The 17,918-nt window shown below is 34.2% G+C and overlaps 2 protein-coding genes and 1 long non-coding RNA gene across 6 annotated transcripts in view; 1 reads left to right on the forward strand and 2 right to left on the reverse strand.

Moving 5' to 3' along the window:
• Positions 1-6,980: 6,980 nt before the first annotated feature.
• Positions 6,981-17,918, reverse strand: part of LOC149485003 (uncharacterized) — a 126,006-nt gene continuing 115,068 nt past the window's right edge. The window contains exon 2 of the long non-coding RNA XR_016316159.1: positions 6,981-7,152. This is a non-coding gene — a long non-coding RNA (uncharacterized LOC149485003). The remainder of the gene's footprint in view (positions 7,153-17,918) is intronic.
• Positions 7,179-14,019, reverse strand: LOC149485004 (meiosis-specific nuclear structural protein 1-like). The gene is made up of 9 exons (XM_089699702.1): positions 13,843-14,019; positions 13,570-13,746; positions 13,124-13,354; positions 12,240-12,469; positions 11,619-11,783; positions 11,044-11,122; positions 8,731-8,934; positions 8,092-8,276; positions 7,179-7,538 (listed from the first exon to the last, which is right to left on the reverse strand). The coding sequence occupies exons 1-9, from the start codon at positions 13,843-13,845 to the stop codon at positions 7,334-7,336; spliced, it is 1,479 nt and encodes a 492-aa protein (XP_089555828.1). The 5' UTR covers positions 13,846-14,019; the 3' UTR covers positions 7,179-7,333.
• Amph (amphiphysin) overlaps positions 14,527-17,918 on the forward strand; it is a 42,934-nt gene continuing 39,542 nt past the window's right edge. For all 4 annotated transcript variants that reach the window (XM_089699703.1, XM_089699704.1, XM_089699705.1 and 1 more), the window contains exon 1: positions 14,527-14,772. In XM_089699703.1, coding sequence (XP_089555829.1) covers positions 14,704-14,772 — 69 coding nt within the window. In that variant the 5' untranslated portion in view covers positions 14,527-14,703. The remainder of the gene's footprint in view (positions 14,773-17,918) is intronic.

A 17,918-nucleotide genomic window follows, 5' to 3' on the forward strand; every position in this document is an offset into this window, starting at 1 on the left:
TGCGCCAATGCAGAATGATCAGTAAGCCAATGTGTGAACAGGAATCTTGGTTATCCATCATTTTAGCCCAACACGTTGGCCCAACACCTTGGCCCCATGTGTACTGCCGGCTTTAAACTTTTTACGCAGTAGGCGAATACGGAATACCTACGCACTACTGCGCACTACGCAGTACGCAACAGTACGCAATGCGACGTGGGCGTGGCCATTGTCATTTGTCACGCCAGTGTAATCATCGGTAAATTTTCCATTGGTAAACATTTGGTAAACATGGTCTTTATCGTAGAGATGCCAGCAAGATGCCAAAGCATGAGATTAAATACATATTTTTCGCATACAATGCTGGCTTTAAAATATATGGAATAGTGCATCAACGGAATGCCAGAGCAGGCAATAGAACTATTTTATAAAAAATAACTACAATAAATATGTAATAATAAAATATGCACTATCGGGATGCTCTTTATTTCATTCGGTCATTGCTCCGTGCTCCGTTGGTGTCCCTTCGTCCAGCATACTCACCATGGAATCCTGATATTTCATGAATGTCAAAAAACTGTTCTGAAATAGTGCTAAATAGTGCCCAAAGGAAAAAAATAGTGCTCTTGTACTTGCGAAGTTATAGCCATAGTTCGATGAGTATGCTGGACGAAGGTTTCGCCCAGCATACTCACCTCCGTCCGGAGAATCTGTATACGCTTCAAACATAATTCATACTTCAAAAAATAGTTCCCAAATAGTGCCAAACGGTGCCCAAAAAGAAAAAACAGTGCTCGAATAACTTCGGAGTTATAGGCTTCGTTCAGTGAGTATGCTGGGCGTAGGTTCTACGCCCAGCATACTCACCTCAGTGCGCGAATATCGAACGAGCTATAGGTATAATTTACGTCTCAAAAAATTGTGCTTGAAATAGTGCCCAATATCAGTCCAATTTTTGCTTGACTTTTGACTTAGAAAACCATTAAATTTTAATGTAAACTTCTACATACTAACGTAAAATGGGGTACAGTCGTCGACACATGTTTTTGGACAAAAATATTAAACTTTCTAATTGTAGACTTCATGTTATTGGAAATAATTAGATAAACAAACAAGTTACATTACGTTATTATGTGTGTACCTACCTACATCAAACCTTTAAAAAAGTAACTAAGTAGGTACCCATTTTTAAAACTTCTTAAGCATGTCCTTAATTTTAAGTGTACAGTGTCATATTCAACGAAAAAATGAACGTGTTTTTGTAAAAAATAACTCGCTTGCTACCTAGTTTTACAGTGCAATTAATGAATGAGTGTAAAATCAATTTAGTTAAATGCCACTATTATAAATTGAAATATACTTACTGATTTGGGTGCAGCTGCTATATTGATTACGTACTAGATACACAGTTTTATATAGGTAAATAATGACATCACCAACACATTGTTTGGTTTTGCAACCCACTATGTAGTCAAACTCAAAAGCCGGCGTTATTATAATGATGTGCGACGAAGTAAACAAACAAAGAAACTGAGAAGCGCTTGTTCGTTTCGATTGCTTTGTGACACAAAATGGACCCTTATCACCTTCAAAATACAGATCAGTCTTGTCTAATAATCGTAAGATGTTAGGGCAGCGCCATCTAGTATTTAAACATAAACATATTCATTTGCGTCGCGGGCGCCGCGCGTCGTTAGCCCCATACCTATTGACCGTACGTGCATCCATTACTGCCACACTATATTGAACTTTATCACATGAGGAATACAGGTCAATTCCGTAAACGTTGTGGTACCGTCCTTGATCCGGAAAATGATTATTTTGAATAATTTTGTCAGTTGTAATGTAAGCATTAATAACAGCAACTTTATTTTTCATGCATGATTTACTTCATTTGATATCTTAATCCTTCAAGCGCCGTGATCTAGACAAAATATATAAAATCATTGTTCCTAGCTACCGGGGTCCCATGCGACGCGCGAAGGCTTAATCATATTATTATAAAGTATTATTAAAATAATGTGTAATTAATAATATTGCGATTCTAAAGTAAATACTCCCTTACATAGACAATTAATAATTTACACAAGACAAAAATTGTTAGAAAGAAAGTTAATAATATTGTATTCGACTGTACTCAATGTAATGTATGTAGAAGTTTACAATCAAATTTAATGGTTTTCTAGGTCAAAAGTCAAGCAAAAATTGGACTGATATTGGGCACTATTTCAAGCACAATTTTTTGAGACGTAAATTGTACCTATAGCTCGTTCGATATTCGCGCACTGAGGTGAGTATGCTGGGCGTAGAACCTACGCCCAGCATACTCACTGAACGAAGCCTGTAACTCCGAAGTTATTCGAGCACTGTTTTTTCTTTTTGGGCACCGTTTGGCACTATTTGGGAACTATTTTTTGAAGTATGAATTATGTTTGAAGCGTATACAGATTCTCCGGACGGAGGTGAGTATGCTGGGCGAAACCTTCGTCCAGCATACTCATCGAACTATGGCTATAACTTCGCAAGTACAAGAGCACTATTTTTTTCCTTTGGGCACTATTTAGCACTATTTCAGAACAGTTTTTTGACATTCATGAAATATCAGGATTCCATGGTGAGTATGCTGGACGAAGGGACACCTCCGTTGACGACATTTCTTCACTTTAATTCAATATGATCTTGATTTAGTGTAGATTTAATTTCTCATTAAAATATATTTATTATAGGTACTTCATTTTACATTTATCAGGAATCGAAATGAAATGAACACATAAACTTGGAAGGTGTACAACAGGCGGCCTTATTGCTTAAAAGCAATCTTTTCCAGACAGACAGACAAAAATTGTAAAAATTACTATTTTGCTATATATGTGTATATGTTAACGGAAATGTATGTAATCCGTCATCCATACTTAATATTATAAATGCGAAAGTAACTCTGTCTGTCTGTCTGTCTGTTACTCAATCACGCCTGAACTACTGAACCAATTTGCATGAAATTTGGTATAGATATATTTTGATACCCGAGAAAGGACATAGGATAGGTGTTATCCCGGAAATCCTACGGGAACGGGTTTTTCTCTGAAAACGCGGGCGAAGCCGCGGGCGGAAAGCTAGTTGTATATAATTCCTAAAATCGCACGGAAATGTGTGAAATAAATTATTTTATACACATTTCCTAGGAAATCTATACATTTCCTAAATAGCAATCGGAAATGTAAAACATCTAAGATATTGGTAGGTACGCGGGACCCCTCGGTATGTATGTCGCAGTCGGATTGTATAATCCGCCGTATTACAAACGGCCGGCATTTTGTAATATGCCGAAAATTCGTAATCAGAAATTTTTGGTTTGGATAAGGGGGTGGGTTAGGTTAGGTTCGTGTTTTTTTTAAACTACACAGAAATAGGAGCCCCACGAAGTGGGGCTCCGTCGGCTCGCGACCTTCTTTTTTGTAGAATTTTGGAAAAAGACGAATTTCGGCATATTACAAAATGCCGGCCGTTTGTAATACGGCGGATTATACAATCCGACTGCGACATGTACACGGGGACAGCGGGACGAGGGGACTGATTACTTACCAAATGAAAATTTGATTTGATTGAATATAAGTTGATTTAAGAAATGTTAATTAGTAAGATAATATGAACATATTATTATTATTTTACGGTAAGACTGTAACCCGATTGTCTCAATAAGTGCTATAATAAAAAAAAAATAACGTGTTTTATTACAGAAATCATTTACTTTATACATTTCCTAATACAGGTATATTAAGAAGAGCTGGAACGTCAACACATTTACACATTGCACATGTTAGGCCGGGAGATACTGACACAAAATTTCGGGTCATTTGTAACAGGATGGCGGTCTAGAGGGGTCTTAGTACGCAATGACAAAAATAAAAATGATGGTCAGAACGCTGGTACCGGCGGACTAGTCGCGTGGGCGTTAGTCACACTCGTCGGATAAATAGCGAAAGTCCAACGATTTGTAACACAAAAATTTTAGAATTTACCGATAGCCCTTAAAAAAGATGTAGGTAGGCGGTAGTGTCATGCCATACAGTTACGATGTGACTTACAGTCCGCCATACCGACGTGAATGCGTTGATTTAAAAAAAACAATTCAACCATTTGTACCGGGCTCACTTTTGCACAGGTAACCATCGTCGTGCAGCCATTTACTAAAATCGCCATGCCATACTTTTCGGACGATTCCAAATGGTCGCCATACCGCGGAAAATCTGCAAATTTTTGAATTTTTTTTTCTCGCCAAACGATTTGTACCACCCTACATTTTTTTTTTCAACAACTCCTGAATGATTATAAATAGAAGTGTGATAATGCCATACCTGTGGGAGGTGGCGAATGTGTATAAGATTTTTTTCTTATTGTAAGATTTTATTCGTAGTTCCAAAAATGCCGTACTGGTACAAATCGCCAATTCTTTTCATTTTTTTTTACGTCTTGGCTTAAGTCTTACAATCATCCGCCCCATGTTTGCAATCTGCGATATTTTTTTCTAGGTAGAATTGTATACAAACAAACAGAATATAATGATCCCATACTGTAAAAAATTATTTTACGTATTGTACAGTCGTATTTTTGAAACGTGACGAATAAATTAATTTTCAAGTATGGCAGCACTTTTTCCCCCTACTAGAAGTATGGCAAATATAATAATCAAATACTCTCCAAAAATCCAAATGCAATACTGGTACAAATTGTTTGGCGAAAAAAAATTTTTTTTGCAGATTTTCGGCGGTATGGTGGCCATTTGGAATCGTCCGAAAAGTATGGCATGGCGATTTTCGTAAATGTCTGCACGATGATGATTACCTGTGCAAAAGTTAGCCTGGTACAAATGTTTGAATTGTTTTTTTTTTAATCAACGCATCGCGTCGGTATGGGGGGCTGTAAGTTACACCGGAAAAGTATGGCATGACACTACCGCCTACATCTTTTTTATGGGCTATCGGTGAATTCTAAAATTTTTGTGTTACAAATCGTTTGACTTTCGCTATTTATCCGACGAGTTCGACTAACGCCCACGCGACTAGTCCGCCGGTACCAGCGTTCTGAGTTCTGACCATCATTTTTCTTTTAGTCATTGCGTAATAAGACCTCTGTAGAACCGCCATTCTGTTACAAATGACCCGAAATTTTGTGTCAGTATCTCCCGGCCTATGTATGTGTCATATTTTGCAATTGTTTATAAATACAGGGTGATGTAATTGGTGTAGTACGAATATCAATCTATGAAGAATTTTGTGATACAGTAAATGGAAGAATTATAGACTATTTTACAGTATTTAATAAAATCATTTAATTTTTTGTTCATTTTCATTAGAAATGTCAATTTTTCTCATCAAGGTGGAAATTTGGATGATAAGGATCTTGTTAGAAAAATATAAATTTTGACTAAAATCGGCATTTTTTTTTCAAAAATCAAATTACTAATTAATAATCAGAGTTATCACATTATTAAAAAAAATAAGCCAAACTATATACAATTTTTACCTAACTACTTGATGCAATCCTCAAAGATCATGGACATAGTGTATTGCGCCTTCCACCATACCATCCAGAACTCAACCCAATAGAGTTACTATGGGGCATAATTAAAGGGAAAGTAGCATCACAAAATGTGAACTTTAACTTGAAAACTGTGGAAGAATTATTTAGAAAGGAAGCAAATGCTATTAGTCTGGATATGTTTAGTGACGTTTGGAGAAAGACGCGAGAACATGAGGAAAAATATATTCAATTAGAACCAAAAGTAGATAATTACACTGACTCATTTATAATAACATTAAGAGATTCCGACAACGAAACATCGAGTTCTTCGAGCGATGAAAGTTACAGTGAAGTAGAAGATTACGATTATGATTAAATAGATTCTTCTTCTTCTCTATAGATACTGCTTTCTGAATTGGTGGTAAATGTTAAAACTGTTAAACTGTTATGACGATTCAAAAGTGCTTCTAGAAGAAGTCTAATTGTATAAATGTTTGAGTTTGAGTTTAAAACCAATAGTGTGAAAATTATACAATAAACATGTAACACATATTTGTTAGCGCGTATTGGTAGGTATTACGTACTTACTACAAATATAATATTTCTTAGATATCTTTACTCGACCAAAGTCAGGAATTTAATTATTATTTGATAATTGAATGATTATTAATACTTTTATCCAATTGATTATTATTAGAATAAATAATTAACTTCATCAATTGATTTACTTTTAAATTATAATTTTACAGGTAAATTATGAGAGCTTTCATAAGTAATTATATTTGCATATATATATATATATATATATATATATATCTACAACGCACCCATTTTACAATTCAAGTCTAAAATGAAACTAGAGTCGCATTTATTTTTGAACATACTGTAAGTGAAATTGCATAAGTGTGAGTACTGTGAACATGCCAGCTTTCCCTAATTGACCGATACGATATTGGAATTAATATATACAATTCCGAGGAAGATTATACATTTCCTAGGATATCTATGCATTAAATAGTTTATTAAACAATATTTTATACATTTCCTAAATGGTATCGGAATTGTACACATTTCCTAGGATTTGTATACAATTCCTTGATTTTATGCATTTCCGGTAACATAAACATTAAAAGCGGTTATTTTAATGCTAGTGGTCCGCCCGGCTTCGCCCGTGGTACATATTTCGCAATAAAAGGTAGCCTATGTCCTTTCTCGGGTATCAAAATATCTCCATACCAAATTTTATGCAAATTGGTTCAGTAGTTTAGGCGTGATTGAGTAACAGACAGACAGACAGAGTTACTTTCGCATTTAAAATATTAGTATGGATTAGAAACAGACACTCCAATTCGATTATTGCTACAGATGAAAATTAAATTATGTAGGTAGGTACTTCATAATTCTCAATAATTCTACATCAATCAAACCTGAGTTTGCATTTAACGACTACATTATTCTAGCTACAGATATAAATAATGAAAACACTGAAAAGCTTTATTTATTAAAACAACAATAATTTATTCCATTGATTATTTTTCATCCAAAATAGATTACATAAAAACCACTTTCTCCTGTTATCAATTTCATAAACATCTTTGGCAAATTAATACATGCACTAAAATTTAATTACAATAAAATATCACAGTTTCATCCCTACATAGTATAAAACAGAGTCTATCCATATGTCCCTATGTATGCTTAAATCTTTAAAACTACGCAACGGATTTTGGTGCGGTTTTTTTTAATAGAACGAGTGATTCAAGAGGAAGGTTTTAGTATATAATTTATTATGTTTTAGACAAAGCGGGCGAAGCCGGGGACGGTAAGCTAGTTACTAATAATCTCTAATAATTCGACACTGCGCGTTACATTTAGGTCGTCGTGTAGGTTTTGGTTTAGAAAGGTCCAGATTGAGGTCAATAACTTCTTTTATCTGTGGCACATCTTGTTCCTTCAATACTCCCGCTTGCAAATAACCAAGCACTTTGGGCACATGCTCTTTAATAATTTTCTTCCGTTCTTCGGATACTTCTTTACGCCTAAAACATAATAAATACGACATAGATATGTGAATTTTACATAAACAGTTTTAAATGGAAGTAATTTTTAAGCTATTGCATAGCTTCTATCGCGGGCCTTGAGCGCGGAGACCGAATCGAGGAATTCCGTAACGAAAAAACCTCACGCTCCCCACGGGGACGGGCGCGGAGGTGTGGCTTGAAGGCATAGCATGCAATAGCTTTACCGCGACAGTCCCCGAGTGCCACACGTCTTTTTTTTATTGAAAAAGCAGCATTTCAGATATTATAAAAAATAATAGAACTTCTGTACTTCATAAAAGTAAAATGCCTTTAATGCTGTTTGAGTAATAAATTTCTGCTCATTAACCCATTGACCACCGAGCGGCCCGATCGGGCCGAGACACAATAGATTTTCTATTGTGTCTGTGATCCGAGGACTGACGGATTAAAATACTTCAACTAACAATTAATAATAGTATTAAATTAATAATATTATTTAGTTCTTTTTAAACGACAAACACACATTTTAAATTACATCCATATATTATAAAGACATAAATAATTAACATACCAGGCAGCATCACAATCCCATACATATTTGGCTCTATTAGCCTCTAACTCTTGTTCCACTTGCCGTCTCTTAGCATTAGCTTCTATCTGTTTCCGCAACTCTTTTGAATACTGTTCACTTTTCTCTTTCTTTTTCCTATCTTTTTCTCTTTCTTTCTCATCTTGGGCGGCTATTTTTGCTTCCGTCTGTTAGATAAATGCAGTTTCATTCATTATATGTCTATTCTTTTCATAATAATATTCTAATTCAAAGTTATATCTCTACTCGGTTGATTATCCATACTAATATTATAAATGCGAAAGTAACTCTGTCTGTCTGTCTGTTACGCAATCACGCCTAAACTACTGAACCGATTTTCATGAAATTTGGTATGGAGATATTTTGATACCCGAGAAAGGACATAGGATAGGTTTTATCCCGGAAATCCTACGGGAACGGGTTTTTCTTTGAAAACGCGGGCAAAGCCGCGGGCGGAAAGCTAGTATTAAATAATTTAATAAAACAAGAACTCACGCTCTTAACTATGTATCAAAGAAACTCTATTATTTGTCAATATACCTAAAGGTTATGTTTTACATATCAATTCCCTTGTTATATTACTTAATTTTAATTAAAAATGATCAATAATTAATCTCTTACCTCTTTCCTAAAAACCATTTCCTTTTCCTTTTCGGCTTGTTGCAGTCTCTTTCTATTCTCCATCTGTGAGATAAGAGATTCTCTTGTGTCTTTTTTCACAAACTCCATTTTGTTTCTCTCTGCTATGTCATCTTTTACATTCTTCTCTAAATATTCTTGTTCTTGCAGGGACTTTATAATGTTCTCTCTTTCTAAACGTTCCGCCTGAGAAATGATAAATGGTAAGGTAAAAAGTCTGTTGTATGTGTAAGGATGCTTGGATAAAACTTATCTGTCCAATCTGGGGGCACGGCAGTGCCCCCGCCAAGTCGAGCAAAAAAAAAGCGGCACGGCCGTACCATCCTTTTCTCGAAGCAATTCGGGCCTTTTTCGACCCCCTATAATTCGGTTGTGGATAAAGCAAGAAACCTGAATCTTCAGTAACTAATCCGGCATTGTATAAACACGGAATATTTAAAATTTCAGTCAATTTGAACCAGTAGTTTAAGAATGACAACTTGTTAAAGTTTCTAAATTTTGTCACTCACTGACTCACCGATCATCAAAAGTCCAAGGCACTTCTAGCAGACTTAGAAGCTTCATATTTGGAATACATATAGAGTTTAGTGTCTTAATCATGGGAAAACTTAAATATTTTGTAAGTTCGGTCCAGTTTTCCAAATACACCAACTGCATCAATAACTTTGTAATCCCATATAAATATATGGGATTACAAAGTTGTTTATGCAGTTGGTGGTTGGTGGTGGTTATAAATTTGATAGGTGTAGATAGGTACCTACCATATGAGGCAAGGGAGGGGGTATAGGGTGGGTAAGGGTGTGTTTAGCCCATGAAACTGAACAACATTATTACTTGTAAAATGGTCGACGTAATGAAAAACACATGATTGGACATGTCTTGAAGTACGAAAATCTAATAAAACAATATATTATAATTTAAATCTGTTATATATAAATTGTTGGCGCGACTAGCCTCCGGAATAATTTCCCATATGTATAGCCTATGCTATAACTATACATAAAAGTCAGGGCCTAAGCCTAAGTAATGCGCTGATGGATATAGGTTCTGCAGTGTTCACATCCGGTCAAGCTTACGTGGCACTTTCGAGAGTTACAAGTCTGGGCGGTTTACATCTCATTAATGTCGACTTTGGAAGTATTAAAGCGCAGGAATCGTCAATTTGTGAATACAACAGATTAAGAAGTATTTACCGTCCAGACTTGTCAAAAATTGAGACATCAAAGCCTCCGAGAAAAGCCCATAGAGACAGGGAGTGGGCTTTGAGAAAAACTGTGGCTGAAGCTCAAGAAGTAGTACCGGAAAATAAAAAGAGGAAGACTACATATAAAAATAAGAAAATATCATAAGACCTTTAACAAAATTCGTTAGAAGTAGATGGTATCAAAAAGAAAGGCTCTACAAAAAGAAGTGAGATCCCATCAAAAACATCCTGTAAAAAACCCAAGTCTCGCAGCTCAGTCTTTCTACCGTCAAAAGTTGTGAGATCCATGTAATACCAAGTCGGTTAATCTATTTAGTGTCTACTTGAAGGACCTTCTGTCTTAAGTTATTACATAAGTTATTATCATGCCAATATTAAAAATATTTAACGTTTTAAACAAATAGATCGACTTGGACATCGCATGAAAACAAAATGAATATTACAATATTATATTAGATTCTTTAGTCTCTCGCGCCTCACGCGATTGAAACTCTCGTTCCTGTTGGTCGCTGGCCCGTCGTGCTGTGTAGTGTGATACATACTAATAATGAAATCAAGCGATGTCCAAGTCGATCTATTTGTTTAAAACGTTAAATATTTTTAATATTGGCATGATAATAACTTATGTAATAACTTAAGACAGAAGGTCCTTCAAGTAGACACTAAATAGATTAACCGACTTGGTATTACATGGATCTCACAACTTTTGACGGTAGAAAGACTGAGCTGCGAGACTTGGGTTTTTTACAGGATGTTTTTGATGGGATAAAGTATTACACGATAATATTCAAATATCACGTAAACTGTCAAATACGGGCAATAAGAACACGTTTTTAAAATGGTAGTTTTATACATTATTCGACGAATAAGTTTTATCCAAGCATTGAAAAATCGGCCCTTAATTGAAATAAAAATTCTATTGAATTTTAAACATAAGTAATTTCATTTTCATAATTTGGTAAAGTTTAATGTGAGGTGGAAATATTAAAAAAAATAAAACCTTTATACAATCTAGTGCAAAATAATTTTAAACTATATTTCTTTAGATTTACCGTACTTAAATTTTTACAGAGTAAAACAAATTAAATTACCTCTTCGGCTAATATTTTAGCAGCAATTTTTTGAGTCAACTCATCCCTCTCTCTCATCTTTCTTTCTCTTTCTGCTATACTAAAATCATTGAAATGCTGTTATTGTTTATTTAATACATTATTTGCTAGCTAACTTAAATGTCCTAGTAACTAGACCAATTTAAACAATTCTATTATCATCAGGCATGTAGCAGTGCAATACTTTACGAATTATGATGTAAAATACACTATTGAAGTGAAACTTCTTTATCGGGGTTGGAAAAAAATTTAGTGTAACATTTTTCCGTTACGCGCCATCTTTTTCTTATCCCTACCACGCGTGATTTGACGTATTTCTGTGTAAAGTTGCATAGAGTAAGTTATTTTTTGAAAAATAAGGTCATAAAGAAGTTTCACTTCTTACGTGTGTACGCTAGTACACGCACACATTTTTTTTTATTATTATTGCAAATCAGCCTGGACTCAACTGGAATTTGAACGTCAAAAAAAATCATTAAAAAATATTACTACAATACATTGTAATCATTTGTGTAAGATATCCAAGATATTTTCAATTATAACATAATCTCACTTACATCGCCGAACTCCTATCAGACGCGTCTTTCCTTTGTTTCTCGATATTCCTCTCTTCTATAACAAGCATTTCTTTTTGTTTCTCTTTCCACGCTTCGCGCGCCTTTTTGAATGTGACCATTTCGCGACGACACTTCTCCATTTGTTCGCGTTTCTGTTGTAATTCTCTGGAATAATAATTTTTCAATTAAGCATTTTTCGATTTAATAAGTACTCCTTGTCATTGATATTTGTGCCACACACGCTAATTAAAAGTATGTAATTTTGATAATATGTACAAAATACAAATAATAAATTGAAGGGATGGAATTTAAAATACTTTGAATACTTTCTTTTTCGGTATATATTCAATACTAGCTGTGCCCGCGGTTTTACCCGCAGTGCTCCGCTCCTGTTGGTGAGCGAGAGTCCAGCGAGATGATATAAATATATAGCCTTCCTCGATATATGGGCTATCTAACACCGAAAGAATTATTCAAATCGGACCAGTAGTTCCCGAGATTAGCGCGTTTAAACAAACAAACTCTTCAGCATTATAAAATAAGTATGGATTATTTTACTTTCAAATTTAAAAATCTATCACACATTCTTCAATCATCCTAGAATGTTACAAAGTAACAAACCTCTGATCCTCATCAGCTATAGTCCTTTCAATATCCTCTAGCATTTTCTTTTCAATGAGCATTTCTTCAAACTCGCACTGTTTCTGCCGCTGTCTATTAACTAACTGCTGCTGTAATTGCAGACGGTATTTTGTGTCTTTCTCTAATTTATCCTTTTCTTCTTTTTCCCTTGCTTCTATGTCACTTGAGAGGGATTTCGCGAGGATTCGGTTTGCTGCGTTTTCTTCTGCCTGCAATATATATTTAAATTATTTTTGACGTTAAAGATCTTCATCGAAATTATACAACAATAATTATTAATTGGCACATTGGCCATCAGAACAAAAAAGGAATGAATAAACTTAATATGATGGGAATTATCCCATTATTACATATTGTATCACTACATAGTATAAAACAAAGTCGCTTTCTCTGTCTCTATGTATGCTTAAATCTTTAAAACTAGCAACTGATTTTGATGCAGTTGTTTGAAGTGAAAACTTCTTGAGCGGCGTTGAGCACTTTTTCTGTAATGGGTATAAAATCTTAAACTCGCGTCAGGACACGTGACCTGATCGATTAAGCGTAAGACGGATACCATTCCAAAATATCAAACATGTTCAACTTTAATAATCAAGTTTTCACTTCTGCCGGCACTCCCGGAGTGCAACCCGTCTTTTTTTTTTATAGATAGAGTGGTTCTCGAGGAAGGTTTTAGTACAATATATTTTATTAGGTTTTAAACAACGCGGGCGGAGCCGCGGACAGAAAGCTAGTAATGAATAAACTTACCAACATAAATATTCAATCTTCCCAAGGACAGCACGAAAAAAAAAAGAAAAAAAATTTAACCATGAGTCAACTACATGCAAAAAATGTACAAAGAAAAGTATTAAATTTGTGACCTTATCCTGTAGTTTTCTATACTGATTGTGCAGTATCTGCTGCTGCAGATCTCTGCGTACATAGCCAGCATGTAACTTCTTGCTAAGCTCTCGTAAACTCGGATCTCGTTCACGCAAGTAATGCCGTCTGAGCAATTCACAGGCCTCTTCACGGCGCACTTTGGCTATTTCAATACCCAGAGCCATTTCCTTGTTCGCTCTAGCGTTTACTATTGCTGCGTGGTCTGTTCTCTGCAATATAGTATTTATCAACTTGTAGTCTTGAAACTTCCTTTGAAAACTAGTAAACATTTCTATTGTACATAATAGCATAGATTCGTCTTTCTATATACATACATTCCTGCCTTCAAAGATATTTTTATGCAAATTAAAATCTAGCAAATGGTAAAAGATTATGACAAAGCCATATTTGTATAGAATATATTATACAATATTTCTGTATTCACCTCTTGAAAATCTTTTTCCATTTCTGCTTCTTTCTGTATGAGCGCAAGACAGCGGCCCATCCTGCCGTCCTCCATACGGCTGTTCAACCATTGTATATCTAGAGCTCGCTGGAAAGCTTCAAGTTCTTTACGACGAGCTTCGGCAATCGCATTTTTCTGTAATTCTGTTTTAGCCTCCTGCGAAGACAATCAACGTAACGTTATGTAGTGCAAGTTGAATATTTCTTCCTATGTGACGCAAATAAATATTTAAAATATATATATATATATTACCATGATTACAGCATCAGATGGAATGAAAATTAGGAATTAATAACAATATATTTGATAATAATCTAGCAAAAGACTTGATGAAATGAAAACAGAAAACCGAACGTTTTTGAAAATTGAAAATTCAAAACAAAAACAAACGTCTAATTTGGTATTGTCTTGCCACATTCACAGATGAAAATTTGTACTTACCATTAGTTATGTACAGTTTGTATTTCTGTGGTATATTTTATGTGATACCTTAAAAAAATTAAGTAAAAATAAAATCCGAACAAATTAACTTAAAAACAACGTCTTTTTTATGCAAAAACCCAACTTTAATTATGTAAACTTTAGACGAAGATCCTTTTACAATTCGATAAGTATGAGGCATGTGACGATTTGTTGTTTAAATTACTTAGAATATGGCAAAATATATTAAATGGCAACATTGTTATTTTCGTTCAAAAACAATAATCGTTTTTATTATATTAAAATAAAACATAGAATATATGTTTTATTCACAGGTTTTATTTAATATATTTATGATAAATACCATTATAATTATATAAAAAGGCATACGCAATTCATTAATTAATTTTTATCATTAGAATTTTATGCCACACTGCCATCTAGTTTGCTTATGTGACAACTTTAAATATTGGAGCGCCATCTAGTGACAATATTAGAAACTATATACAAGAATTTGTCACAATTGGTCTTCAGCTCTCCGCCGTCAGAGTGGAAACTCGCGTCAAGTCAGTGTTGAGTGTTCACAATTTTACAGCCTCTGGATTTTGACGTGTGACAGGACACTGCAACCAAAACAGTTGCAGTTTGATAGTGCATAAAAATAAAGACGATTGGTAATGAAACAGTGATAAAATGGCAGAAAGTAAAGGTGCGTTAATAGCGAAAACAGTGCAAAAACACGCCGGACGGGCGAAGGAAAAGGTATTTATCGTTTTATCTTACTACTGTGTCAGGTGATTGTGTTCAATTTTTCATCTGCAAATGATGTGAAAGTGTGCTTCTGAGAGAACTTGCGTTTGGCATGAAATGCTACCGGATCTCCGAGTTATAAAACCCGTACGCAATTTCACTAAAGGTCGAATTTCACCTGTTGATAACCTGTAGAATCGTATCGAAGTAAAATACGCGACGTAATCCTTGTTTACACACTCAGCTGACTTCTTTGTCACTTGACGTATCGTTTAGAGTGCTCAGTGCTTTAGTTTAGATGAGCTGGTTTCCAGGGTACGCAGCTGCCTATTTATAGTACGCACCGGTTGTGATAAATTTGGACTGAAATTGAGATGTCACGATTTTTTAAGAAATTAAAATAAAGTTTGACACAGTTATTGCATCAAGATCTAAAACATCAAATGCGAGAAAATTGTTATATTAATGCCAATTTTATTTATAGTTCTGATAGCATTAGTCAGCGTAACAGACACATAGTTCATACAAAAGTTATTTCTATTTCGTCTATTTTTATTTAACACACATTTTTTTGTGACTTGTTAATATTTATTTGGGGCAAGAAGCTGCAGATACATTTAGTAATATAAACATTTCTATCATTATATAAAATGAGAAAAAAAATTATTACAAATTGTAAAATTTGGCTAATATTTGGCATACATAGTAGGATGTTGACCCTATTTGGCAAGAAGCCCATAGGCCGGTGCAAACACTGCCAATTGCATGTTAAATATAAAGAGAGAGCACATGGATAAATAAAAGGTTAAGCTGAACTATATAGGAACAAAAATAATCACATTGAAACTAAAGAAAAATTAACTATCTTTCTTTAAAATCTTAACTATCATAATTTTATGCAGAGCTAAACATGCAGTTGTTTTATATATTTGAAAACCAGGCAAATCTTACCTAACATGAAATAAACAGATTATTTTCTGAGTATAATTTTAATAAAAACATAGGAAGGTATGTCATTATCTAATGACTAAACAATTTTTTGCATTTAATGTTAGCATTCTCACAAAAAAACGTTGACGGTCACACAATAGTTACAAGATCACCAATTATTTGTGATAAACGGTATATGATCTCCGTTAGTAGCTGCAAAAAATGAGTTGATTTCAAGTCATAATGACATTGAATCCATTTATCTCTTTTTGCTACACTGCAACAATGCTATTATTACCAAAAATAGCTTCAACTGAATTACAATATTTAAGTTAGTACAAATTTACCTTACTCAACATAATTATGTGTTAAATATTTTTGTGTGCAGTTGTAGGGTAAAAATTGAACTACTCAAATAAAGAAAATTTTATAAAACAAGAAAAAAATATAAGCATAATCTTAGAGACAATGAATTATTATATAAACCACCCAACCTATAAACTTAAAAAGAAAACAAAAGTTATATGTATTTTCAAAACCAGTTTAATATCTAAATAAATTTTATTTCGAGCAATATAAATTACAAAATATTAAGCACATTTATAATGAACTTCCATTTATGTAAGATCTTAAATAATAAAAGGCCTCAAGTTATTAAATAAAATTTTATAGCTGTTTAAATATGGTAATGTTGCTATAATTTTTAAATTATTGCAAATTTGTTGAGGAAATCTTGACTTAGAATTCAATCCCACACATTTGTTTAAGTATATAGTTAATGAATGTTTATATTAATAGATATGTGGATGGAAATACTTCATAATATTTAACTTTGAAAGTAGTCTTACTAAGGTCATTTGTTATGTACTTGCATGTGAGTGTGTGTGTGCTAGGTGTAGTGCATAATAGAATGATGCAGATAATAAAGTGTGACAAATTATCTCACAAATAAATATTTAAAGTGAAGATGCACAAGATTACAAGAATATGAATGATTAACCTTTTTAAATGTAATGTTTAGAGGCGATTATCTTCTTATATATAAAAATGAATCGCAAAATGTGTTGGTAAGCGCATAACTCGAGAACGGCTGAACCGATTTCGATAATTCTTTTTTTATTATATTCCTTGAAGTAGGAGGATGGTTCTTATGTCGAGAAAACGTAAACATGTACCACGGGCGAAGCCGGGGCGGACCGCTAGTAGGCGATAAAATTGAAACAAAAATCCAAATCTAAAACATAAGATTAGTAAAATATATAGTAGCTACATATATTTCAAAGCCACCATTTTTTGGCGGGAAACTACTTATACCAAAAGCATTCCATCATTGAGATATCACTCATTTCTTGCATGTAAGGTTGTGTATAAGTGGCAGAACCCGAAAACAAGAAGAAAGTTAAGAAATCTAATGGTCAGAAGGAATTTCTCGTCACCATAACGGGGCCGGTGGTAACCGGTTTGTGATATCATCGTGTTTATCAAGTGGCCGGCGATCACCTACGCGTCTAGCTCTTTTCGACATTTTTACTTGCCCACTTTTGGATAATATTTGTTAATAGAAAATTATTATAGCGAACTCTTAAAATTATATAAGTACTAATTTGTCCAGTCTTCGATTACTGGATAGAATCTTACAGAATGATCGAAGAATTTAGATTTTAGACTAAACATTTCTCTTAGATCATGGGTCAATAAGTGATTGAAAATGCACGCAGCATTAACCTATATAGTATATATCTGGAATTTTTAGAATGTTTACTTTTGCGAGAAACTTCGATTTTTATTAAAACTTTAATATTATTATTTATTAGTCAACATCATTCCAATTTCCACATGCAATTAAAATAATATCAAGGCCATCGTCAAAGGACGTTTAGCTCCGTCGTGTACGTAGGTCCTACTACCTATAATCTATATTATTTCTATAATACATGCTGAATATATTTGAACTCTTCAATGGGTTATGGGTAGGACACAATAGCGATTGAACAATCTAACAATCTATCGTTACGTCGACATGGGAACGCCTCTGACTATCATAGATGTTAATTTCATAACTATCATGCATTTATTAATAAAAAAAAAGATGTGTGGCACTCGGGGACTGCCGCGGTAAAGCTATTGCATAGCATGCCTTCAAGCCACACCTCCGAGCCCGTCGGAGTGGGGAGCGTGAGGTTTTTTCGTTACGGAATTTCTCGATTCGGTCCCCGCGCTCAAGGCCC

This window comes from Colias philodice, chromosome 10 (assembly GCF_061535455.1).
Source record: "Colias philodice isolate Cphi_HAF_F1 chromosome 10, ilColPhil1 Martin Lab GWU primary, whole genome shotgun sequence".
NCBI classification, from domain to species: Eukaryota; Metazoa; Arthropoda; class Insecta; order Lepidoptera; family Pieridae; genus Colias; species Colias philodice.

Bases quoted from the DNA above. Each gene is read 5' to 3' on its own strand.
- LOC149485004 (XM_089699702.1), bottom strand. The intron at 13,355-13,569 runs GTGAATACAGAA...ACTATATTGCAG, and splicing joins TGGAAAAAGATTTTCAAGAG to AGAACAGACCACGCAGCAAT. The intron at 11,784-12,239 runs GTTTGTTACTTT...TTATTATTCCAG, and splicing joins ATAGCTGATGAGGATCAGAG to AGAATTACAACAGAAACGCG.